The sequence below is a fragment of the Poromitra crassiceps genome (assembly GCF_964638095.1).
Source record: "Poromitra crassiceps genome assembly, chromosome: 2".
NCBI lineage: Eukaryota > Metazoa > Chordata > Actinopteri > Beryciformes > Melamphaidae > Poromitra > Poromitra crassiceps.
Genome location: NC_139624.1, coordinates 8,725,607 through 8,753,106, shown reverse-complemented (window position 1 = coordinate 8,753,106; position 27,500 = coordinate 8,725,607). Strand labels below are relative to the sequence as shown.

General features: G+C 44.7%; 1 protein-coding gene across 2 annotated transcripts in view; it reads left to right on the top strand.

Annotated features, from left to right (window-relative positions):
- The window catches only part of LOC310791873 (disco-interacting protein 2 homolog C-like), a gene marked incomplete at its 5' end in the record, with an annotated part of 181,374 nt that overhangs the window by 50,280 nt on the left and 103,594 nt on the right, over positions 1-27,500 (top strand). The window contains 5 exons of one of the 2 annotated variants that reach the window (XM_083653548.1): positions 2,930-3,223; positions 10,706-10,828; positions 12,192-12,275; positions 12,624-12,743; positions 26,128-26,325. In XM_083653548.1, coding sequence (XP_083509674.1) covers positions 2,930-3,223; positions 10,706-10,828; positions 12,192-12,275; positions 12,624-12,743; positions 26,128-26,325 — 819 coding nt within the window. Of the gene's footprint in view, positions 1-2,929; positions 3,224-10,705; positions 10,829-12,128; positions 12,276-12,623; positions 12,744-26,127; positions 26,326-27,500 lie in introns of both variants that reach the window. The other variant, XM_083653547.1, reaches the window with a different exon arrangement.

Below are 27,500 nucleotides of genomic sequence, written 5' to 3'. Positions count from 1 at the left end.
TTTTGTGCAAAGAGCTTTGCTGAAGTATTATTACATAAACCTCGACCTTGACATTTACCGCTGAGGGGTCGAACACGATCAACATAAATATAATAATTTGGGGTTTTGATTTAAATTTAATGAATTGTAATTAATCAACTTGCTTGCCATTTGAACAAATTTTTAAGTAAACCTGACACATCACCCCCTAGATTGAGAGTGATTACGGTAGTCATAATGTAATTTACTGTTTTAATTTAAATCCTCTGACAACAATCTGGATAGTCTGAAGGTCACTGAGCAGCCAGGAAGGACAAGAGCAGAATGTGGGTGGGAGGGACATCTGAGTAGCTTATGTTAGGTTGTGGTTATGTTAAGGTTAGGTTGAGGTTGTATGATGGTTCTGAGTAGGTTATGTTAGGCTGTGGTTATGTTAAGGTTAGGTTGAGGTTGTATGCTGGTTCTGAGTAGGTTATGTTAGGTTGTGGTTATGTTCAGGTTAGGTTGAGGTTGTATGATGGTTCTGAGTAGGTTATGTTAGGTTGTGGTTATGTTAAGGTTAGGTTGAGGTTGTATGATGGTACATCTGAGTAGCTTATGTTAGGTTGTGGTTATGTTCAGGTTAGGTTGAGGTTGTATGATGGTTCTGAGTATCTTATGTTAGGTTGTGGTTATGTTAAGGTTAGGTTGAGGTTGTATGATGGTTCTGAGTATGTTGAGGTTATGTTAAGGTTAGGTTGAGGTTGTATGATGGTTCTGAGTAGGTTATGTTAGGTTGTGGTTATGTTAAACTTAGGTTGAGGTTGTATGATGGTTCTGAGTATGTTAGGTTGAGGTTATGTTAAGGTTAGGTTGAGGTTGTATGATGGTCCTGAGTAGGTTATGTTAGGTTGTGGTTATGTTAAGGTTAGGTTGAGGTTGTATGATGGTTCTGAGTATGTTAGGTTGAGGTTATGTTAAGGTTAGGTTGAGGTTGTATGATGGTCCTGAGTAGGTTATGTTAGGTTGTGGTTATGTTAAGGTTAGGTTGAGGTTGTATGATGGTGCACCTATTTAGGGCTTGCAGATTATCTGTAATGCACCTCTGGCTGCCATATTGGAGGTCCTCACCTTTTTGACAACAATTGCTATGAAATGTAGTTGATTTCAATTCTAAATGTACGACTTGTCCGCCTCAACAGAATTGAACACACATGGTTAATTTATGTGCTGTTGACTTGGAACTTTTCAGTTCATCACTGATCCATCTGATTGATTTAGTGTTTATATAATGTCACCTTGTTAGCTAATAGCTAGCTAACCATAGCATCTGGTCAGCTCACCAGTACGGTCTTGTTAACATTAGCACACTAGCTAACATATCTAGTAGCAACTAGCGTTTGCATATTCACATTAACCTCAGTGTGTTTGCTGGCCAGCTAGCTGGCTAACAGTTTAACTGAGCTGACTCTTCTCAAGCTACAACAACAACCGTGTTTTGGAGTAGAGACTAGGACTAAAGACAGACAGTTGACTGTGTCACAGTAACTCAGAGTGTTTTGGAGTAGAGACTAGGACTAAAGACAGACAGTTGCCTGTGTCACAGTAACTCACAGTGTTTTGGAGTAGAGACTAGGACTAAAGACAGACAGTTGACTGTGTCACAGTAACTCAGAGTGTTTTGGAGTAGAGACTAGGACTAAAGACAGACAGTTGACTGTGTCACAGTAACTCAGAGTGTTTTGGAGTAGAGACTAGGACTAAAGACAGACAGTTGCCTGTGTCACAGTAACTCACAGTGTTTTGGAGTAGAGACTAGGACTAAAGACAGACAGTTGACTGTGTCACAGTAACTCAGAGTGTTTTGGAGTAGAGACTAGGACTAAAGACAGACAGTTGACTGTGTCACAGTAACTCAGAGTGTTTTGGAGTAGAGACTAGGGCTAAAGACAGACAGTTGACTGTGTCACAGTAACTCAGAGTGTTTTGGAGTAGAGACTAGAGCTAAAGACAGACAGTTGACTGTGTCACAGTAACTCACAGTGTTTTGGAGTAGAGACTAGGGCTAAAGACAGACAGTTGACTGTGTCACAGTAACTCAGAGTGTTTTGGAGTAGAGACTAGGACTAAAGACAGACAGTTGACTGTGTCACAGTAACTCAGTGTGTTTTGGAGTAGAGACTAGGACTAAAGACAGACAGTTGACTGTGTCACAGTAACTCAGAGTGTTTTGGAGTAGAGACTAGGGCTAAAGACAGACAGTTGACTGTGTCACAGTAACTCAGAGTGTTTTGGAGTAGAGACTAGAGCTAAAGACAGACAGTTGACTGTGTCACAGTAACTCAGAGTGTTTTGGAGTAGAGACTAGGACTAAAGACAGACAGTTGACTGTGTCACAGTAACTCAGAGTGTTTTGGAGTAGAGACTAGGACTAAAGACAGACAGTTGACTGTGTCACAGTAACTCACAGTGTTTTGGAGTAGAGACTAGGACTAAAGACAGACAGTTGACTGTGTCACAGTAACTCAGAGTGTTTTGGAGTAGAGACTAGGGCTAAAGACAGACAGTTGACTGTGTCACAATATATTGACACAGTCAATATATTAAAATAATTTGCTTCAAATTTTACTCTGGCCTCTTATTTAAGTGTGTATTCTTCAACGTAATACCTTATCTACTTGAAATGTACTGAAAAAATGGATATATATGGATATATGTGACACAAAAATGCGTTTTCTTTTTTGGCCGGTAAGAAATATGCTTGGCGGGTAGATTTTTTCCATCTACCCGCCACTGGCCGGTGGGTCAAAAAGTTAATTTCGGGCCCTGACGGAGGGGGTGGAGGACAGGGAATTAGCCAAGTACAATTGGGGAGATGTATGTTCATGATGTATCTATGTTGAGTTGAATGTTGTGATAATGTTGTGTTGGGTTGTCTGTTAACATGATGGTGGTTACTGCCCCTCACTAGGCCTGTCCCCCCTGTGCTCAGACTCGTCGTCGGGCTCAGACGAGGAGGCGGGGCCTGTAGGTGTGGAGCACTGGATGAGCCGCCCCGCCCAGCTAGGCCCCGCCCACCTGGGCTCCACCTCCTCCTCGTCCTCATCCACGCAGAGCGGCGGCAGCGGCAACGCCGGCCGCCTGGCTGACTCACTCGCACACGCACACATCACACACTCACACCTGGCTCACACACACCTGGCTCACACACACCTGGCACACGCACACCTGGGCCACCACCAGCATCTGTCACAGTCACACCATGGTAAGATGTTATTGCTTCTTCTCACTTGGTTGGTTGGACTGTGTGTGTGTGTGTGTGTGTGTGTGTGTGTGTGTGTGTGTGAGTGTGTGTGTGTGTGTGTGTGAGTGTGAGTGTGTGTGTGTGTGTGTGTGTGTGAGAGAGAGAGAGAGAGAGAGAGAGAGAGAGAGCATCTCTCTCTCATAGTCTAATGCAGTGGTTCTCAAAGTGGGGTCCTTGACAGGGTTCCATGGGGTACCCAGCAAAAAGGGGAACCATGTATTCCATCCATAAGTAACACAATGACAGAATGTATGTGACTACAGTATTTTGGTCATGGGTTTCATACAATTTCTGTAATAAAAATCTTATCAGGTGGGGGACCCTGGGACAATATCTTCTCAATTAGGGATCCGTCGTCTAAATTTGTGCCAGTTTTGTGTCAATTTGATGTGAAAAAGTTTGAGAACCACTGGTGTAAAGGCTTGTGCACAACTGTGAGTATTCCCTAAGTGAATATATTTGAAGGTGTGTAGGTTAAGGTTTTTATTATGCTTGTTACACACCAGGGCCCGGTTGCACAAAGCACCTTAAGTTTGCTCCTTAACACATTCACTGCCAACAGTTTTTCCAATACAGTAGGTAGCTTCTGCCAAGGGTTTTTTTGAGGATTCTGGCTCATCAGAGCCGAGGATTATTTTCTGCTAGGACTTTGTGAACACAAAATATCTCAAAAGAACTAATAGAATGTGTGCTTTCTCTGTCTAAAAGAGTTAGTTTTTATCATGTTCTGTTATGTAGGCATTAGCAGTTGAATACAGCATGGTTTCAGCGTCTGAGAAGGAAAGCTGAGATAAATGCCTTTTTGTGAAATTCGATAGAACAGGCAGAACAGTCACTTTAACCATTTATTTTTGGCATCAGTGAGACATCAGCAGTGTTGGGGGTAACTCATTACAAAAGTAACATATTACATGTAATATATTACTTTTAGCAGTAACTCAGTAATATAACTTATTACTTATAGGATTTCAGTAATATTATACCAGTTACTTTGTCAAGTAACTCAAGTTACAAATTGAGTTACATTTGATTAAATCAAAGCACATATTTCAAAAAGATACAGTCATTTCCTAATCAAACTGTGTGTTTTTATGCAAATAACCACTATAGATGACAATAACAAAGGAAAATAACAACATTTAGAATTTTGGACTGTTAACACATTCACTGCCAGCCTTTTTTTTTTTACTGTAGGTAGCTTTTGCCAGAGGGTTTTTTTGAGGATTCTGGCTCATTTTACAAGAGCCAAGGATAATTTTCTGCTTGGAGTTTGTCAACACAAAGTTCACAAAAGTACTAATAGAATGTGTGCTTTCTCTGTCTAAAAGAGTTAGTTTGTAGAGTTAGTAGTTATGTAGATATTAGCCGTTGAGTACAGCATGGTTTCAGCGTCTGAGACAAAAAGCTGAGATAATCGCAGTTTTGTGAAATTCAATATCAAACAGTCACTTTAACCATTTATTTTTGGCATCAGTGAGACATCAGACATAAACAATATAGTTCTGAACAGTAATTTCCTCCATAGCAGCACCCGCACCCCCTCTCCTTACAACTCCTCCCTCCGTGGGCGTGTCTCCGTGTTTGTCAGTCACAAGCCAGTCTCTCCTGCCTGTCTGAGCAGTGAGCAGCAGCCTCTCTCTCTGGCGGCCCCTCGTCGGCGAGCGTGGATGTGGCTTAATCCATTCTTGGATTTTCGGTTGAGAGCTTTGACGAAGCCTTGTGTGACTCTAGGCTTATGCTGCGCGCTTCAAAGTGTGCTTTCCACCCAGTCCACCTTTGGAAGCCCCCACCGCCGTGCGCCCGTGTGAAAGGTTTTCGCCTACAGTATGAGAATGAGGCTCGTTCGCTTCTGGGTCCTCGGTTGAGCTCAGCTGGAATGCGTGCGTTTCTGGCCAAACAACACTCAATAGTCTGAGCACCGTCGCCACTCAGTGGGTCGGCGGAATGGATTGCACACGCCCGGCGGCTCTAACAGTATAATAGAAGATGCAAAAGGGCCAGATCAACGATCCACCGTCAAAAAAAAAAAAAACGTTTTTTTTGACGTATCCATACGTCGCTGGCAGTTAACGGTTGGATTCTGCTTGACGTATCAGTACGTCGTTGGCAGTTAACGTGTTAACACTGATTTCAAGGTGGTTGAAATTATTTTTCGGGGATGGTTCCGGGGCGGCAATGTCATTCTGCTGCTGTTGTTATTTTGGTGAAAGTAACGCAAAAGTAGTGTAATAAGTAATGAGTTACTCTACACAGAAAGTAATATTGTAAAGTAACTTATTACTTTCAAATGAAAGTAACTAGTAATATGTAGTATATTACATTTTGAAAGTAACTTGCCCAACACTGGACATCAGACATCTAAACAATAGTTCTGAACAGTAATTTCCTCCAAAATAACAGCACCCCCACCCCCCTCTCCTTCAAACTCCTCCCTCCGTGGGTGTGTCTCTGGTGGCTGCAGCGTGTGTCACAGGCGAGTCTCTGCTGCCTGTCTGTGCTGCCTGGCTGCTGGCGGCCGCTCGTCGGGCGAGTCTGGATCGGGCTCGTCGTTTCTGGGTTTTCGGTTGTGAGCTGGGATGAAGCTGCGTGCGATTCTGGGCTTTCTGCTGTGTGTTTCAAAGTGTGTTGCACCCAGAGTCTATTTTTGGAATCCCCCACCGTTGTGCGCCAGCTCCCAGCGCGAAAGCGTTTTCGCCATGAGAATGGTTTCCTCGCGCTTTTTCCTGCTGTTTTTGCTCGGCTTTCTCTTGTCTGGAGAGCACTGTCGCCACTTAGTGGGTCGGTAAAATAGGTTATACACATTCAATAGCTCCCATATTTTTATAGGAGATGTAAAAGGGTTTGATCCACGTCCCACCGTCAATTTTTTTTTTTTTTTTTTTGACGAGTTAACTCGTCGACGGCAGTCAACCGTTGTTGTTTTTTTGACAAGTTAACTCGTCGACGGCAGTGAACGTGTTAACACATTCACTGCCAGCCGTTTTTTTTTTACTGTAGGTAGCTTCTGCCAGAGGTTTTTTTTGAGGATTCTGGCTCATCTTTCAAGAGCCGAGGATTCTTTTCTGCTAAGATTTTGTGAACACAAAATATCTCAAAAGAACTAATAGAATGTGTGCTTTCTCTGTCTAAAAGAGTTAGTTTGTAGAGTTAGTAGTTATGTAGATATTAGCCGTTGAGTACAGCATGGTTTCAGCGTCTGAGACTGAAAGCTGAGATAATCGCAGTTTTGCGAAATTCAATCAAACAGGCAGAACAGTCACTTTAACCATTTATTTTTGGCATCAGTGAGACATCAGACATCTAAACAATATAGTTCTGAACCCCCTCTCCTTCAAACTCCTCCCTCCGTGGGCGTGTCTCTGGTGGCTTTCAGCAGCGTTTGTCACAAGCGAGTTTCTTCTGCTGCTGCTGCTGCTGTGAGTTTGAGCAGCCTCCCTCCCTGGCGGCCCCCTCGTTGGCGAGTCTGGATGGGGCTGCTCGTTTCTTGGGTTTTCGGTTGAGAGCTTTGATGAAGCTTTGTGCGATTCTAGGCTTTATGCTGCGTGTTTCAAAGTGTGTTTTGCACCCAGTCTATTTTTGGAACCCCCCACCGTTGTGCGCCCGTGTGCACCAGCGCGAAAGCGTTTTCGCCTACAGTATGAGAATGAGGCTCGTTCGTTTTCGGTTGTGAGCTCAGCTGGAATGAAGCTGCTTGCGATTCCTTTCTGCTGGTGTTTCAAAGGTGTTTCAAAGTGTGTTGCACCCATAATCTAAATTTGCAATCCCCCACCGCCAGCTCCCAAGCGCGAAAGCGAAAGCGTTTTCGCCAATCCATTTTCATGAGAATGGCTTCCTCACACTGCTTTTTGCTTGGCTTCCTCTAGTCTGGAGAGCACTGTCGCCACTTAAAGCAAATTTATACTGACTGCGGAGTGTCCGGTGTCCGCGGTGTTCACGGCAAGACCGTTCTCTCCGCAGAGGCACATCCTTTTATGGTAAATACGGTAGCAGTGCAGTGTCTGTGGAGAGCGGAGAATCCCCCTCCAGGCTCCCGTTGTGTTTTTAGCAGGAATGCAAATGTCACATCAGTTCTTCCGTGTGTGATCCTGATTTATATCGGCGAATAATCAATCCTAGTGCAATTGTAGGCTATTTTCAGTTTGTTTTTAGCAAGTGAGTTTGTTGTCTTCTTGTTTTTGTGCTTTGCATTAAAAAAAAATCGATCTCAAATCGTTTTTATTGACGTAGTAAATTGTAGGCTATTCACTCTAAAATGGGCTCCCTCATGACTGTGAGAAAAGAAACATGTTGCTCCCTCACTCATGTGGCGATGCCTCAAACCCGTTCATTTTGCACTGATTTCGCCGGTCACTTGGTCAGTTTGTGGAGGCTTCTTCCCTATACAAACCATAGCAAACATTAGCCAATCATAGCCTCGGAATTGACTGCACGAGCTCGCGGCGTGCTCTGCGGAGTTAAATTTTTTGAGAGGAGCGCGGAGCTCCGTGCAGTCCCTCCGCAGAGCTTGTGCGGAGCGCCGTGCTCGCCGCACAGAGCCTCCGCTCCGCGAAAACCGGACACTCCGTAGTTAGTATAAATTAAGCTTTAGTGGGTCGGTGGAATGGGTTGTACACGTTCGGTGGCTCCAATATTTATATAAGAGATTTAAAAGGGTTAGATCAACGTCCCACCGTCAAATTATTATTTTATTTTTTTTGACGTATCAACTCGTCATTGGCAGTGAACGTGTTAAGTATGAAACTGAAGCTTTGATTTCTCTTCAGCTGAGGAATATACTTAAGGGTGTTGCACAGACATCCTTAAAAGGTTTCAGTCAAATTCTACTGTTTCCATGGAGACCGTCACATGTGCTTTCTCCGCGGGGGCCACACTGTTGTTGTGGTGATGATATCACAACATCGTTACACTGTTGTTGTGGTGATGATATCACAACATGGTCACACTGTTGTGGTGATGATATCACAACATCGTTACACTGTTGTTGTGGTGATGATATCACAACATCGTCACACTGTTGTGGTGATGATATCACAACATCGTTACACTGTTGTCGTGGTGATGATATCACAACATCGTCACACTGTTGTTGTGGTGATGATATCACAACATCGTCACACTGTTGTTGTGGTGATGATATCACAACATCGTCACACTGTTGTGGTGATGATATCACAACATGGTCACACGGTTGTCGCGGTGATGATATCACAACATCGTCACACTGTTGTTGTGGTGATGATATCACAACATCGTCACACTGTTGTCGCGGTGATGATATCACAACATCGTCACACTGTTGTTGTGGTGATGATATCACAACATCGTCACACTGTTGTTGTGGTGATGATATCACAACATCGTCACACTGTTGTGGTGATGATATCACAACATGGTCACACGGTTGTCGCGGTGATGATATCACAACATCGTCACACTGTTGTTGTGGTGATGATATCACAACATGGTCACACGGTTGTCGCGGTGATGATATCACAACATCGTCACACTGTTGTTGTGGTGATGATATCACAACATCGTCACACTGTTGTGGTGATGATGTCACAACATCGTCACGCTGTTGTCGTGGTGATGATATCACAACATCGTCACACTGTTGTGGTGATGATGTCACAACATCGTCACACTGTTGTCGTGGTGATGATATCACAACATCGTCACACTGTTGTGGTGATGATGTCACAACATCGTCACACTGTTGTCGTGGTGATGATATCACAACATCGTCACACTGTTGTTGTGGTGATGATATCACAACATGGTCACACGGTTGTCGCGGTGATGATATCACAACATCGTCACACTGTTGTTGTGGTGATGATATCACAACATCGTCACACTGTTGTCGTGGTGATGATATCACAACATCGTCACACTGTTGTCGTGGTGATGATGTCACAACATCGTCTCACTGTTGTCGTGGTGATGATGTCACAACATCGTCACACTGTTGTTGTGGTGATGATATCACAACATCGTCACACTGTTGTCGTGGTGATGATATCACAACATCGTCACACTGTTGTCGTGGTGATGATATCACAACATCGTCACACTGTTGTCGTGGTGATGATGTCACAACATCGTCACACTGTTGTTGTGGTGATGATATCACAACATCGTCACACTGTTGTAGTGGTGATGATGTCACAACATCGTCACACTGTTGTCGTGGTGATGATGTCACAACATCGTCACACTGTTGTCGTGGTGATGATATCACAACATCGTCACACTGTTGTTGTGGTGATGATGTCACAACATCGTCACACTGTTGTTGTGGTGATGATGTCACAACATCGTCACACTGTTGTTGTGGTGATGATGTCACAACATCGTCACACTGTTGTAGTGGTGATGATATCACAACATCGTCACACTGTTGTTGTGGTGATGATATCACAACATCGTCACACTGTTGTAGTGGTGATGATATCACAACATCGTCACACTGTTGTAGTGGTGATGATGTCACAACATCGTCACACTGTTGTCGTGGTGATGATGTCACAACATCGTCACACTGTTGTCGTGGTGATGATATCACAACATCGTCACACTGTTGTCGTGGTGATGATATCACAACATCGTCACACTGTTGTCGTGGTGATGATGTCACAACATCGTCACACTGTTGTCGTGGTGATGATGTCACAACATCGTCACACTGTTGTTGTGGTGATGATGTCACAACATCGTCACACTGTTGTTGTGGTGATGATGATATCACAACATCGTCACACTGTTGTTGTGGTGATGATATCACAACATCGTCACACTGTTGTTGTGGTGATGATATCACAACATCGTCTCACAAAGTTGGCCGAGGCCTAGAAATGGCAGAAGAAAAGAATGCAAGAAAAGCAAACTGGTCAGAGGAGGAAAAGATGATATTACTGGAGGAATACAACAAGACAAAGCACAAGTAAATTTGATCCGCTAATAACAGCAAACAGAAAACAACGAATGTGGGAGCAAATTGCAATGAAAATTCTCGGGTTCTCCCGGTTTCTAAACACTCTTCTCGGGATGCTTTCATTTTCTTCATTTATCGCCATAAACTCGTAAACTCAGCCATGTTGCTGTTAAGACAGAGCCAGAGGTACCTTAGCTTTTTTCCCTCACTTTGGTTGCTAAGGTCTTTTGTGCAACAGTTAAGGAACTTCTTTATGTGTTTTGTTTACATCACATTTGCTCGATTGTGGATTATATGCTATATATCTTTGCTGTGTTCTTTTATTATTTACTGCTGCAATGCAAAGGCCCATTTTCTCCCTATAGGGTTTATCAAAGTTTCATCTTATCATTAGCGGTGCCTCTGTGTGAACATACATGTGCTGTATATACTATGTGTTGTGACAGGTGAACATGCATGTGCATTGTGCCGTATGTGTGTGTGATAAGCATGTCTCTGTGTACCTGCAGGTATCGGCCACCTGTCTCTGAAGAGGAAAGGTGCTCTGACCGTAGCGGAGAACGGAGGATCTCTCCGGCGATCCTGCGAGTTTGGATCCGACATGTTGTGGCCGCCGCCCCTGGAGTCAGACGGTAGGCCACATATACCCTGGAGTCAGACGGTAGGCCACATATACCCTGGAGTCAGACAGTAGGCCACATATACCCGGAGTCAGACGTAGGCCACATATACCTGGAGTCAGACGGTAGGCCACATATACCTGGAGTCAGACAGTAGGCCACATATACCCGGAGTCAGACCGTAGGCCACATATACCCTGGAGTCAGACAGTAGGCCACATATACCCGGAGTCAGACGGTAGGCCACATATACTTGGAGTCAGACGGTAGGCCACATATACCTGGAGTCAGACAGTAGGCCACATATACCCGGAGTCAGACGGTAGGCCACATATACCTGGAGTCAGACGGTAGGCCACATATACCTGGAGTCAGACGATAGGCCACATATACCTGGAGTCAGACGGTAGGCCACATATACCTGGAGTCAGACGGTAGGGCACATATACCCTGGAGTCAGACGGTAGGCCACATATACCCTGGAGTCAGACGGTAGGCCACATATACCCTGGAGTCAGACGGTAGGCCACATATACCCTAGAGTCAGACGGTAGGCCACATATACCCTGGAGTCAGACGGTAGGCCACATATACCCTGGAGTCAGACGGTAGGCCACATATACCCTGGAGTCAGACGGTAGGCCACATATACCTGGAGTCAGACGGTAGGCCACATATACCCGGCTAGAGCTGGCTGCCGGAAAACTTTACAGGCCTTAAACAGACTTACATTCAGTTAAATACAAACGTTAATTCTTACAGTAAGATTCACAGGTCTGTATTTCTTCTGAGAAATGCTCCCAGTCTAACAACCTCAGTTACTTATAGATTTGCTGACCGACCATCCCCCCCCCCCCCCCCCCCCACCACTCTCACTTATTAAATTAGTCCGATATTTAATTCTAACTGGTATTAAAAGACTCTTAAAAAGTCTTAGACGTATAAAAGCATATGTGAGAATCCTCGTTCTCACTCGTAAAACCTGGGTTGTAGGACAACCCTAACGTTTTCTTCTCATGTATGGATATTTGTACTGATGAAATCAGCTTAAGGTTGTGCTACACGTCTTCTTTTGTTTTGTTATTGGTGTAAAACAAATACCTGACTTTATACAGCCCACTCTATTGCACCATATTTAGTAAAAAGACTCTCAAAGAATGTGGTTGTACGACTTTGTTGTCTGTCTGCCTCTCACCCTCTGCTCTCTCTCTCTTCATCAGTCTGATTCTCTCTCTCTCACCCTCTGCTCTCTCTCTCTTCATCAGTCTGATTCTCTCTCTCACCCTCGCTGTCTCTCTCTGTTTACCTCCAGAGAATCACTCGGCCCCTCCGGACGTGACTGGCTACTCGTCGGACTCGTCTCACTTGCACACAGAGCGCCACCACATGGCCAACATGGGAACCATCGCCAGGAACACGCAGAAGTACGGCAATGCAGAGCGCATGGAGACGGGAGACGGTACGCACCAGCGCCTCTGTGTGACATAACATCTCACCTTCGCCCTGAGTCTGGACCTGAGGAGTGTTCACTGCCGCTTGGATAGAATTAGCAACTCTTTCTTTATTATTATATCATCCTGATAATTAAGTTAACCCATAAAACAGTATTTAACACTTTGTAAAATGGAAGGTCTTGGGTTTGAATCTGACCCAGGGCCTTTGTCACTTTGGCCTTTCGGTGAAATAGCTGATTGAATCCCCTCCTGACAGAGAGTTAGCCAGAAGCGTCCTGTTAGCTGTTAGCTGTTAGCTGTTAGCTGTTAGCTGTTAGCTAGTCAATACGTTATTGTGCTTTTCCTGGCTGCAGGTGTTCCGGTCAGCAGCCGTGTGTCAGCTAAGATCCAGCAGCTGGTGAGCACTCTGAAGCAGCCACGCAGGCCGCCACTACGCGAGTTCTTCGTCGATGACTTTGATGAGCTACTAGAGGGTGAGACACTGTCTGTCTCTCTGTCTGTCTGTCTGTCTCTCTGTCTCTCTGTCTGTCTGTCTGTCTGTCTTTCTGTCTGTCTGTCTGTCTGTCTGTCTGTCTGTCTGTCTGTCTGTCTGTCTCTCTGTCTGTCTGTCTGTCTCTCTGTCTGTCTGTCTGTCTTGCTGTCTCTCTGTCGTCTGTCTGTCGTCTGTCAGTTGGCATGTTAGGATTCCTCGATCACAACATAATCCCTTCAAGAACCCCCATATGTTAAAGGGACAGTCCACCCAATAATTCAAAATACTTATTTTTCATCTTACCTGGGGTCATCCACCTATTTTCTGATATTTGTGGGTGGCTGTGAAGAATATCCTTGACATGGCACTGTGAGAAGGGACTATCAGGGTAAATCATATTAAACTGAAGTGTAGAGATCACCACAGATCCATATGTCTGTCTGTCCGGGTGTCCTTGGGTCTGGTTGTCTGACTGTGTTGTCTGTCTTCTTCCTCTGTCTCTTTATTTCTCCAATCTTTCATCGTCTCGTGTTGAAACCTTTTATTCCCAAACGGAGATAAAACGGTTGATTCCCCAATTGTACAATACATAAACACTTTTACAATGTGTTGCAAACGTCTGGCTTGGTTTCGAGGTCATGAGACATTGTCAGCAGCGCCTACTGTAGGAGACTGTAGGTGGCTGCAGTGAAAGAAGAGATGACATCGTGCGTAGGGTTGATGAAGCGGTTAAGACCCCCACTCTCTCTGGAACCAGCTTTATGAGGATGGCTTAGGGTTGAATACCACCAAATCCCTCTGTCCTCTATCTCGCCGGCACCATCTCCCTCTCTGCGCCCTACTGGCTCAGTGAAGAAATACATAGTAAAGGGAGGGAGCTTCCACTACCCTTAATAGATAAGCACACATTATGTACACAGTACATTTGTGACACTGACATATATTGACCTCATTAACTATTAGTGTTTTTTAATGTGATCAGCTGCCATTTTCAAACACAGCTTATAGCAGTGGTCTTCAACAGGGGGTCCGTGACCCCCCCAGGGCGTCCACAGAGGTACAGCAGGGGGTCCGCCATTTTTGGTCAACATAGTTTGTGTTTTTCTTTTTTTTTTAAGACAAAAAACAATCATATTGAGTCAACTCCAAGCATTAATAATAGGCAATAATAAGCTACTTTTGACAAAAAATCATTTACAAAGCGAATCTGATGAAGCAATATGCGAAACACATTCGCTCCTTCTTGCTTTTTTAATGTAATCTATTAATACTGCTTAACTTTATACACCAATGTGCTTTGTTATGAAATGCCTGAGTGTGTGTTGTCGTACCATCATAAAGCTTTTAAATGTATACAGTATAAATAGATCAGGGGTGCCCACACCTTTTTGCCTTGCGAGCTACTTCTTAAAATGGCCAGCTCAACATGATCTACCACGTAGTTTACATGACCCTCCACAGGACAATACATTTCAATAGAGGGTTGTTAGGGTTCCTAACTTATTACCATGTTGGTCTGAATATAGGATGACCCTGATTATAAGACAACCCTCCTTTTTCAAGACTAAAAAAATATACTTTTTGAAGGTCAGTTTTTATAAAGACATTTTATTTGAAATTTCAAATATTAAAATAAACTAAAACGCGTTGAATAACAAGGTAGGCTTTCTTTTTTACTGTCTCTCTTAAATAAAACCATATTTTCACACTCTTTTAGATGAAATTGACACATTTAAAAGTGAAATATATTCCTAAAAGTAGGATTATGCTTATGTTTCCATGGTTAACACGTCTGGCGTTTACTTGCTGAATGATCCCAGGCCTCCAGACTAACTGTTTACATTGGAGGCACTAGTCCACCTAACTTGTTCATTTAGGTGCACCAAATGTTTCACCACACCTTTTGGCACCGCAATACATTTTAAGTGTTAGTTTCTTTGTCATTTTGTTTACATTTTGGTAATTTCTTAAAGTGATACTCAAAGATCTTCATGTAAATAAATATCTGTTAAGTCACTATTCCGGCCTGGAGTCACCCACAGGGCCTTAGACCCTCCATGCACCGAAGGGTCTTTCAATACTGTGGTGTAGCACTAACTCTATTGCAGCGGATTGGGCGTGATCAACCCTTCCGCGGACAACGTTGCAGACAGAGTAGGAAGGCTGATCCGTGAGCGGCTGCTTCCGGGACGCGGGTCGGGGCCTTAATCGGCCTCGGCTGGGTCTACTGGGCCAGGGTGTATGATGTTGACAGACCCGAAACACCTTACGACTCCAGCTAACATCACTGATGACACGTCCCAGCGCATGCTGTAGCATGTATTTTAAACATATATCACAAAATTAAGATAACACAATGGCCCATTGATGGATGGATTCCTTTGCATTTAAGTATTGCAGCATTTATGAACTGGGTGTCTCTTGTGGTGCTGTGGTACTGTGGTGTGATTAATCACTTTGTAGCAAATATAGAGGAACTTACGCACATCCAGCTATATTGGTGCTGAGCTAAACTGTATATAACAGAAAATCAATTAATGAAAAAAAGAAAAAAAAATCGTAAGTGAGAAAAAGTAGATGTTAAACACAATTGCCTGTTTAGTGAATCTCCACACACTAACCAGAAATGAGTCAAACCAAACCTAACACTAACTCCTGCCCAGCAACTGAATATCTATACTACTTTTCACACAGTTATGATTATTCACTTGACACAAAGACTCAGTAGACGTTTTAGTGACTTTTAGTGATAAGTTGAGTATGAACCTTGGACTGTCCAAAATGTGACAAGTGATTTTCACCACAGTTTGATGAAGCTGTATACTAGTGATGCGTGGGGTCACCCAGAACCCTCCGGGTCCCGCGGGCTGGCCCGCCCCGCAGGCTGTCTGGGTTGGCAAATTATGAAAATATGGCGGGTCAAGTCAAGTCAAGTCAAGTTTATTTATATAGCCCTAATTCACAAGCATGTCTCAGAGGGCTTCACAGAAAGTATGTCTAGCTGATTCTAGCTAACACACAATAACAAGAATATACAGAATAAAGATAACATTTGAACATTTGAAGAAAGCAGGAGAGTGGAGGAGGGAGGGAGAGGGAGGAGGGAGGAGAGGGGGGAGGTGGGGAGAAAATAGGAAATGCGGAGGAGGAGAGAACAGAGGAGGAGAGATGAGGGTACAGGGGAGGGAGAGCCAGGGTAGGGGTAGGGTCTAGGGTTGGGGGAGGGAGTAGGATACGGGCCCGGATTAGGGCGAGGGTGGGGAGAAATGGGAAATGTGGAGGAGGAGAGAACAGAGAAGGAGAGGGTGTAGGGGAGGGAGAGCAGGGGGAATGTGAGAGGGAGGAGAGGGCAGAGAGGAGGAGAGAACAGAGAAGGAGAGGTGGGAGGGCGCAGGGGAAGGAGAGCAGCGGGAATGTGAGAGAGGGGAGAGGACAGAGAGGAGGAGAGAACAGAGAAGGAGAGGTGGAAGGGTACAGGGGAGGTAGAGTAGAGGTAGGGTCTAGGGTGGAGGGAGGGAGTAGGATACGGGCCCGGATTAGGGCGAGGGTGGGGAGAAAATGGGAAATGTGGGGGAGGAGAGAACAGAGAAGGAGAGGTGGGAGGGTGCAGGGGAAGGAGAGCAGGGGGAATGTGAGAGAGGGGGGAGGACAGAGAGTAGAGGTAGGGTCTAGGGTGGAGGGAGGGAGTAGGATACGGGCCCGGATTAGGGCGAGGGTGGGGAGAAAATGGGAAATGTGGAGGAGGAGAGAACAGAGAAGGAGAGGTGGGAGGGTGCAGGGGAAGGAGAGCAGGGGGAATGTGAGAGAGGGGGGAGGACAGAGAGGCAGAGAAGGAGAGGTGGGAGGGTGCAGGGGAAGGAGAGCAGGGGGAATGTGAGAGAAGGGAGAGCAGGAAGTGGCAGGGATTCAGGAAAATAGGGGAGAAGGGGAGAAGGAGCAGAGGGGGGGAGAATGAGGAGAGAGCAGGAGAAGGGAGGGGGGGGCGGTGGGATGTGGGGGAGGAAAGAGCATGGAAAGAGAGGAGAACAAGAAGGGGGAAGAAGGGAAGAAGCGGGGGAAGGGGGAAAGAGAGGGGGGGGGGAGAAGATCAGACAACTGACTACTCTAAGCATTAATCAGAGCTAACTGGGACATAGTATCTAGCTAATCTACAGCCTAATCTGGCCTATCCTACCCTGCTCTAGTCTGATTTTAGCCTGAACACTAACAGGTCAGCCTTAGGCTGTAGCTAATCTATCGCCTACCTAAGCTGTTCTAAACCAACCGGCAGCCCTCGACCAGTGATGAAGAGCACCGATGCCCCCCGACCCGGCCCCCGCCCACATAAGGCGTGGGAGGGAAGGCCAGGCCGGGACACAGCGGCACCCCCTCACCCCCAGTGAACGCAAGAAAACCTGTCCACCATATGGTGGCAATCCACACATGGATTGCCACATGGATTGCCCCAGTGACTTGGCTGAGGAGGAACCTTGTGAGGTCGTTGTGCTAGGGGCCAATTGCTGCGGCCCGGGCGGACCCAGCCCCCACGCGACCCGCCCCCCCAGCCCCCAGCCACCAGCATAGTGACTGAGAGCGTGAGAGCAGGCCACGCGGGGGACGGGCCCACCCAGGCCACAGCAGCGGACCCCCATCTGGGGACTCCCCTCCGAGACAGGCCGAGAGATGCCGGGCTAAACCATGCACAGAGTTTCCGATAATGAAACTCTGTGAATGGTTTATTATGAAGGTATATAGAGTGGAGCACACCCAAAAAGTTTGAAGAGGTGCAGACTAATGTAAAGTCAAAGTAACATAAAGAAAAGAAAAGAAAAGAAGTCGCACACTCAGAATCTCCTCTGCTGTGTTTTAATGGTTACACCAACATGTTTCGGCGAAAGTGCCTTCGTCAGGGTGCAGTACAACATAAGGAGGTGTGACCCTTTTTATAGGGCACACCTTCTCCAATCAGTTGCAGGTGAGACAATTACAAAAAGGGTTAAAACATATATAAATACAATAAGGTACAGTAAGGTACAGTTTTTCATTTCCAACAATCCATTGATCTGTTTTAGGAAAAAGCATTTTACAATTACAATATACAATCATTAATAATTTTTTTAAAATGTGATGCCAAACAAGGCATCTATTTAGGCAACAAAGTTGGCCTAATTGTCTCAATTTACACAGCAATTCAATAATAATTCAAAGAAACGGCCTCAGGTCATAATCAATATTTAAACCATTAGGAGAACGTGTATTTAGTTCATACATCCAGTATGCTTCTCTTCGTAACAGGTTACGTTCTAGATCTCCTCCTCTCCTAGACAGAAATACTTTTTCAATCCCTGTATAGCGAAGTGATGAGATAGAGTGATTAGCTTCCATAAAATGGACTGCAATGGGAGAGGTTTCATCTTTGCGTCTAATAGCACTGCGATGTTCTGCAATTCTTTGCTTAAGTTGGCGTTTTGTTTGACCTACATACCCCTTTCCACAGGAGCAAACAAGTAAATATATCACTCCCTTTGTAGTACATGAAATAACTCCTCTAACAGGTATCTTCTTTCCTGAATGTGGGTGTCGAAAAAATTGGTTTTTGTTCGTGCTGTTGCACTGTGCGCATGCACCACATTTATAATTACCATTAGGAATAGGAGTTAAGAGAGTTTGAATGAATTTATTATGGAAATAAAATGTACAGGAGAACAGAAAATTGAAAATGTAAAAAAAGAGTCCAACAGAAGGGATATAAAAATGTAATTTTTAAATTATCCTAAGATCAGGGAAGGGAGTTGAAAATCTAAAAAGTAGAGTCCAAAAAGAAATAGAAAATGCAGTCTTTAAGTGTTCGTAGGTTTAGAGAATACTAGTTAATTAGCTAGGTGAAAAAAGGGGTAACAAGATTGGGAGTTCCATGAGGATGATCTGAGGAATCCATGAGTCCGCGTTGGTGACATGGATTAAGAGGAGGGGAGGGGAGGATAGGAGTCGGAGGTGATGATTAAGAGGAGGGGAGGATAGGAGTTGGAGGTGATGATGAGGCGGCGGGGGGGGGGGGGCTGGGGGGGCGCCCCCCCCTTCCCTTAGGCAAGCAGGTGACCAGGATGATGAGGATAGGGGTCGGTGATGGTGATGAGCCCGGGGTGTCAGACAGTAGAAGGAGTAGTGGGTAGATGGCCTAGAGTGACGACAGGTGGCTAGGGCGATGACGGCCGGACCTAGGGCTGCAGCGGTGGGGTGTACGTCAGGCCAATGAAGGACACCTGAGGGGGAGAGAGAGAAGAGAGCGGGGGAATCTGCGCAGAGGTGGAACTAACTCTATAGACAACAATAAAATTAGGTCAAATCAAAATTTATTAGGATTATTTAGGATGACTAATATTATACAGCTAATTCAGGTCTAGGTAGTCTAGGTCTAAGTTTATACTGATACTGCTGGCTTGAGATAGCCCGCTCAGCAGTTCAGAACTAAGTTTATTCACCAGCTATTTGATTTTATATCTGAGCTACTGGGTCGGCTGATGCCATATTATTAAATTAGGTCAAGTCTAAGTTTATACTGATACTGCTGGCTTGAGATAGCCCGCTCAGCAGTTCAGGACTAAGTTTATTCATCAGCTATTTGATTTTATATCCGAGCTACTGGATCGGCTGATGCCATATTATTAAATTAGGTCAAGTCTAAGTTTATATTGATACTGCTGGCTTGTGATAGCCCGCTCAGCAGTTCAGGACTAAGTTTATTCACCAGCTATTTGAATTTATATCTGAGCTATTGGATCGGCTGATGCCATATTATTAAATTAGGTCCAGTCTAAATTTATACTGATACTGCTGGCTTGAGATAGCCCGCTCAGCAGTTCAGGACTAAGTTTATTCACCAACTATTTGATTTTCTATCTAGGCTACTGGGTCGACTGATGCCATATTATTTAAATTAGGTCAAGTCTAAGTTTATACTGATATTGCTGGCTTGAGACAGCCCGCTCAGCAATTCAGGATTGTATGTACTCAAGAGCTAATAAATATTTCTAGAGAATGACATCATCAAACATAACCATCAAGCACAACCAAATGATTGGGAGAATAAATGGGTTTTGAGTCTAGTTTTGAAGATTTCAATGGAGCCAGCTTCCCTAACTGACAGAGGAAGCTGGTTCCAGAGATGTGGAGCACGGTAAGAAAATGCTCTGCTACCTGCTGATTTTTTCTTAATTTTAGGGACGGTAAGATAATTACCGTCCTGTGAGCGGAGAGTACGCGTGGGAACATAAGGAATGATTAGCTCAGATAAGTACGGAGGTGCGAGCCCGTGCAAGGATTTATAGGTTAACAGAAGCACCTTAAAGTCTGATCTGGCCTGAATTGGGAGCCAGTGGAGGGAGATTAAGACCGGAGTTATATGATCAAACTTCTTAGTTCTAGTTAGAATTCTAGCAGCGGCGTTTTGCACGAGTTGTAATTTATTTGTGCTACAAAGTGGAAGGCCAGAGAATAAGACATTACAGTAATCGAGTCTAGATGAAACAAAGGCGTGTATTAAGGTTTCGGCATCCGTTGCATTTAGCAAGGGACGGATCTTTGAGATATTGCGAAGATGAAAGAAAGCTATTTTAGTGATGTCCTTAATGTGAGCATCGAATGACAGAGTAGGATCAAAGGTAACACCTAGGTTTTTCACCTTTGAGTTTGGAGTAATTACGCAGTTCTCAATGTTCAGACTAAGATCAGTGAGAAATGGAAGTTGGGTTTTTGGGCCAACAACTAGTAGTTCAATTTTGTTGGCGTTTAGTCGTAAGAAATTATTTGACATCCAATCTGTAACAGCGATTAAGCAGGATTCAAGATTAGCGAGTTTAGAGCGATCGTCTGGTCTAATTGGTATATAAATTTGGGTATCGTCGGCATAACAGTGGAAGTTAATGCCATATCTACGGAAAATTTCGCCAAGAGGCAGTAAGTAAACTCCAAAGAGTAAGGGACCCAGGACTGATCCCTGCGGTACACCAAACTTCACTGAGGAGAATGTGGACATAATATTTTTATATGAGACACAGTGTGTCCTATCAGACAAATATGACTTTAGCCAGGATAGGGCAGTGCCCCGGATACCTACGTAGTTAGATAAGCGGTCTAGGAGGATCTTATGATCGATTGTATCGAAGGCTGCGCTTAAGTCTAATAAAATGAGAAGAGAGGAGAAATTAGAGTCGGACGCGAGGAGAAGGTCATTGGTTACTTTTGTAAGAGCAGTTTCAGTACTATGGAGTGATCTAAAACCAGATTGAAAGGGATCGAGAAGTTTATTATGCGAGAGGTAGTCAGTTAATTGTGTCGAGACTACTTTTTCAAGAACTTTAGAGAGGAAGGGGAGATTTGAGATTGGCCTGAAGTTGTTAAGAACCTCAGAATCAAGGTTTGGCTTTTTAAGTAGAGGTTTGATTACAGCAGATTTGAAGGAGGCAGGGACAATGCCAGAGGAGAGGGAGCTATTGATAATGTTAAGTAAGGGGGGGCCTAGTATTGGAAGGAGTTCCTTAATCAACTTTGCAGGGAGAGGGTCGAATAGACAGGTTGTGGATTTAGATGAAAGTACAATTTTTGAAAGTGCATTTAGGGAGATAGTCTCAAAATTCGAGAGTATAGTACTCTCGTCTAAGGTTCTAAGGACAGGGCTAGGAGAGGGGTTAGCACCCTTTGTGAGTAATAGAGAGTTGCTAATTTCATCTCTAATACAGATAATTTTACGGTTAAAGAAGTCAAGGAAGTCATTAGCTGTAAATGGAGAGTTTGTATTGGGGGATGGTTTGCGAGTAAGATTTGCGACCGTGTCAAATAAAAATTTAGGATTATTTTTATTAGTGTTAATAAGATCTGATAGGTAGGAGGCTCTTGCAGCGGAGAGCATACATTTGTATTTTAATAGGCTATCACTCCAAGCTAGTCGATAGACTTCAAGCTTGGATGATCGCCATTTACGTTCTAGTTTTCTGCATATTAGTTTTTGTGCGCGTGTATCGTCAGTATACCAAGGCGAGGGTTTTTTAGGGCGACGGATTTTAGTACGTAGAGGTGCGATAGAATCAAGCGAGGCGAGTAGGATTGAATTAAATTGATTTGTGAATTCATTAATGGAGTCGATCCGCTCTGGGAGAGAGGAAAGTGGCCCCGATAACAAATCAGCGAGTTCAGTGGGAGTAGAACTATCGATACGCCGGGCGGTATAGGTATCGACTAGGTTTGATTGCCGGAGGGGCAGGTCTATTTTAAATTGAATGAGATAATGATCTGACAGTGCTGGAGGGTAAATCATGACTGACAGATCTGAGACGTTAATCCCACGAGCAAGGACGAGATCAAGCGTGTTGCCGTTAGAATGCGTTTGTTCATGAACCAACTGAGCAAAGCCAAGGGTGTCGACTAAAGATAGAAAGGCTTTGCAGAGTGGGTCAGCTTTACGGTTAACATGAATATTGAAATCGCCAATGATAAGGATATTATCCGTGCGGGTTACGAGGTCAGAGAGAAAATTGGAAAATTCATCAAGAAAAGATGAATAGGGCCCAGGTGGGCGGTAGAGCATAACTAGGTAGAAGGCTCCGAGGCCAGCTATATTAGAGTGTCTCATAGTAAGTATCTCACAAGATAGGAGCTTATACTTTTGATCCTGCAGAAGACCTAGATTTGAGTTATAAATTAGGCCAACGCCCCCACCATTTCTTGACATTCTGGCAACATGCGAATTGTCAAAGTTAGGGGGGGAGGCTTCAATGAGTGGAAGAACAACGTCCGGTTTTAGCCAGGTTTCGCATAATCCCATAACGTCAATATTATGTTCAATGATTAAGTCATTGACGAGGAGGGCTTTATTGGTGATTGATCTGATATTAATGAATCCAAATCGAATAGATTTATCATCAATATTAGTTAATTTAGAGCATTCGATACCAAGAGTAGATTTAATCTCAATGAGGTTGGTGTTTGACGTTTTGAGGGGTGGACGAGAGCGGCGTGAGGGGACGGAGCGACGAAGAGAAACTGTGCTAATTTGAGGGATCGTGGTATAATACGGAGACGGAGCGGCAGTGGTAACAGTCGGATTAATAACAATAAGGTTTGGGTTAGGATATTGCAGAGCGTTTATGGGTCGGTTACTAGTAATAGTAATAGTGCGGCGCGGACGGAGCACAGTCTGTATTGGATAGACTAAGTTAATTGAACTAGCAGACTCCATAACCGCACAAGTAGAACTAACAGGCTGTCTAGCAGCCTGTGGCTCTGCATGTTGTGGGTGAAACTGTCATTCAAGGATAGTAGTCTGGGTTTGCCGTAGGCAACTATCCAGGTTTTTTGATAAGGTGCTAGCACCCAATGGGGTAGGGTGGATGCCATCCATCTTAAGCATGCCAGTCATGCCTCTAAAAGAGGGCCAGTTATCTAAGAATAGGTAGCCCTTATCAGCACAGTGTTTGGCCAGCCAGTTGTTGAGCCAAAACAGCCTGCTAAAAATGTCAGAGTTAAGTGTGACAGGGAGGGGACCAGAGACAATTAATGGATGCCGACTCATCTTGCTAGCAAAAGCACAGGTCCTAGTTATGCTGTGCTTTGTGATCTCTGATTGTTTAAACCTGGCATTGTTGGTGCCAACGTGTAGTATGATGTTATCATGGGTAGCCTGGGTAATTGTTTGTTTATGGCTGTTTGTTAGCACCCTAAGAGTAGCTTCAATGTCGGGTACTCTGGCCCCGGGCAGACAAACTATCTCGGCTGGTGTGTTAAGCTTGATATTGCGGGTTATAGAGTCTCCAATCAATAGAATAGAGGGTTTAATATTGTCGGGCGGAGCGGACGACGCAGCATGCTGAACAGGAGAGTTAGCAAGCGGCGTGAATCTATTCCGGATCTCAACCGAAGTGGTTTGTTGGGAAACGGGCTGCACAGCGGCGGGCTGTGCACGTTTAACGCCACGGCAGCGTGAGACAACTGTAAACCCATCATCCACAGACTGTGGGGCCAACGAGACATTGGCCGGGTTGTTCTGCTCGTGCTGCGGAGTAGCATTAACGGGGGCACCAGCTGGACCGCAGCTAGCATCCTCGCTTAATTCACAATACACATCAGCTACTGAGGTACATTGTAAATGATCAGGGAAGCCAGTCTGGTTAAGTGTAACAAGACTATCATTAGGTGACTGGCGTTTATCGTTCTCTAGTTGGGAAACACGGTTTTCTAATAGATTAATCATATCTAAGAGAGAGTGGATAGTAAGAATTGGATCGATCTTACCCGATTCGGGAGGGGGATGGCTGGCGTTAGCCATGTCAGGAGCGTGTCGTAGTGCTGCGGCCAGAAGCAGCTCACGCCGTTGCGGTGCCCGGGGACCTGGGGCCTTGGGAGCAGAGGCTGGTAGCCTAGGTTGACGCCGGACCAGTCCGGGCCAGTCCGGGGACCTGAGGTCATTGGGAGCAGAGGCTGGTAGCCTAGGTTGACGCCGGACCAGTCGCTCGGATGTTGTGGCTAGTTGTTGTGCGATGAGGACCCGGGATACTGAGGGAGCTGGTGTTGAAGTAGTATCAGGCAGCAGCTTGAAAAGAACTTCATCATCCGAAGGAAATGAGCGTGATTCCACGGATCCACTAAGCGTAGTCGTATAGAATAGTCCCGTAGCATGGTGATTATCCGGGGGGGAGAGCGAGGGCATTGTAAACAGTTTAGCGTTAGCTGTTAGCTGGTGGCTAGCAGCTCTTGTTTACGTTAGCCTAGCAGGCGGCTAGGCTAACGTTTAGCGATAGAACGGTTGTTTCAGATGTCCGCGGATTGAGAGAGAAGAGTTATTGAGTAGCGATGTGATATCGCAGGCAGAGAAAAGATAAGATAGCAAAAGGTAGGCGAGGAATTGGCAAAATAAGTCGTAATAGGCAGAGCTGAAAAAACACCGGTATCACACAGCGTCGCAGCGTTGTGACGTCACGTCAGTAACAAGCCCGCGGGTGCGGGCGGGGCAGGCTCAGAACGTGACAAAGCAACATTATAATATAATTGAGTTAGAGCAGTGAAACACACAGAGTAACCCTTTATTAAGAGGTGAACTCTCACACACGTAGGACTACACACAATCAGACAGACAAGGCGACTCTGAAGCCGTCTGACCTGCTGGTCTCTATAGCCTACATGGAGTAAAGAAACGCTTCAATGAGGTAGCCAAAACAAACATTTTGGAAGGATTATTCGCTGTAATTATTATTTGAAGTGTCCATAAAACTAATGCCACCGCAGATTTTCTGTTGTGGACTCGACTGTGATCTATTTGTCAACTTTACTGCAACGTGAGTAGGCTGTGAACAATTGAGAGCGCATGAGGTAATTAAAAGAAATTGGAAGGAATAAGAACTGTTTCTGTAGTCTACCTCTACCTGCTACCTCCATTTGAAGAGCTTGGATTAATTGAGGAAAGACCGATAATAGCTGAGTTTGTAACACCGACGAAGCAGAAAGCACGACATGAAAGCAGCCGTGCAGCGCATCCAGAGCACTAAAACTGTTGTCCAGTCGCACTCCGGCACGCATGTGTGTGTCTGTCTGTGAGAGAGAGAAAGAGAGAGATGAGTTTGCACACCTTGGAGAGCTCTGCTGCGCTCATCGTGAGTCCAGAGACATATTACATTACATTGGCTGTTTGCGGGCTGCTGGGTCGGGTTGGGTTGGGCATTTTCAGATATTTTTAACGGGGTGGGCGGGGCGGACTGGCTCCGATGACGGGTTGGGTTGGTGCGGGCGTTAAAAAACCCTGCATACCCTCCAGCTATAGAGTGAATTAGAGCTGCAACGATTAATCGATTACTCGATCAGCAGAAAATGTATCGTCAATTATTTTTATAATAATCGATAATTGTTTAAGACAAAAAATTTAAGAATTTTTTTTTAAATGTGAAAATGTTCTGGTTTCTGTAGTCTTCTATGACAGTAAACTGATTCTCTTTGGGTTGTGGACTGTAGTTCAGGACAAAAGAAGACAATTGATGATGTCATATTGAACTTTGGGGTAGCTACCCGATCCCAGCACAGAGTCTGGCTGCTATGTTTTTACATTTTCATTTTTTTACTCTGTCGTGTTTCCACCTCCAGAGTCTACCGCTTCTGCTAACGTTATGTTGTGTTTTCAGCCTGAACCGCAACCGGCTTATCTTATCCAATTACTTGATAAATCATTGGAATAATCGGTAGAATACTCGATTTACTAAAATAATCTATAGCTGCAGCCCTAGAGTGAAGTTGTATATAATTCCTACAAAGTGTCTCGTCTCTGGTTGGCCGGATTGATTTAGGCTGAAAAAAGGAGAAAATGTTTGGATGTTTTGGGTTTGTGCGCTGGACACTGACAATATAATTTCCCTCCTCGTCTCCAGTCCAGCAGCCCGACCCCAAGCAGCCGCGGCCTGAGGGGGCAGAGATGATGCCGGTGCGGGGCGAGGCGCTGGGCGTCGTCACCAACTGGCCTCCCTCCCTGGAGGCGGCGCTGCAACGCTGGGGAACCATCTCCCCTAAAGCCCCCTGCCTCACCAGCCTGGACACGGCCGGGAAGCCCCTCTATGTGCTCACATACGGTAACACGCACGCACGCGCGCAGACACACACACACACACACACACACACACACACACACACACACACACACACACACACACACACACACACATACACATACACACACACACACACACACACACACACACACATTTATACTAGTAATAATCAATTACATTGAGTTCATTATTTCACTTATTTTATGTTTATTTCGCAGTAAAACACACTTGAAGTGTTTTGGTGATTTATGAATTGAATCTTTTTCTACTGTTGTTCTACTCACTGACTTACTGTGAGTTGCTCTGGATATCTTCCTCAAACATATTGGAAAATCTATTCCTGCCTTGATAGACTTCATTAAAACATTTGCAAACATCTCAGCCTATTCACCTTATTCACCACGCCCACTTTTTCTCTCTTCCGCATTAGACGCAATTGTATTTGTTCTTCTGGTTCAGCGCTAGTTGGCGGCCAATTTCAAAACAAAACATCACTATGAATGAAGTTTGGCAACATTCAGAAGCTATACTGCGGCCAACTTCAGTTACATGTTCATAGCGTTACTGCTGCGAGGAGCCGATGGCTGTACCCGGGCGGCATTTAACGTTAGTTACAAAAGCACGTCGACAGTGTTTTCTCACTGCCAGTAAGCCTACAGTAGGTTGACAGATACTAGCTAGTCCGACCGGTGTCAGCACAGCCAGCGCTCTCAGTCCTCGCTGCTCGTTAAATATTTCCAAATAGGCGTTATTCTGATAAACTGGTCACATATTTGGAATGTTACGTTCTCATCCGAAAAAATATTAAAACTTTAAAACAGTTTGTTTTTTTGCTTGAAAACAGCTTTTTGGCAAGTCTAAAAATTATGAAGGTAGGCAAAAGTCTACTTCCGGGTCTAAAACGGAAAGACGATTACAAAATGACGTCATGCAGAAGCATCCTTATATGTGCAAATAATAAGGTGAATAAGATAAATAAATCTAAACCCTCGATTATTCTATTGAACCCAGCAGAAATGAGAAGCCCACCAGAAGAAGCTGCTCAGTTCAAAGTGGTTGAATGTTTCACATATTTGGGCATTCAAATAGTGCCATCTCTTGGGAATATTGTAGATGTGAACTACAGACCAGTGCTGCTGGACATTTAAAATTCAATAGATAGATGGTCATCGATTCCAATGTCGTTAATAGGGAGA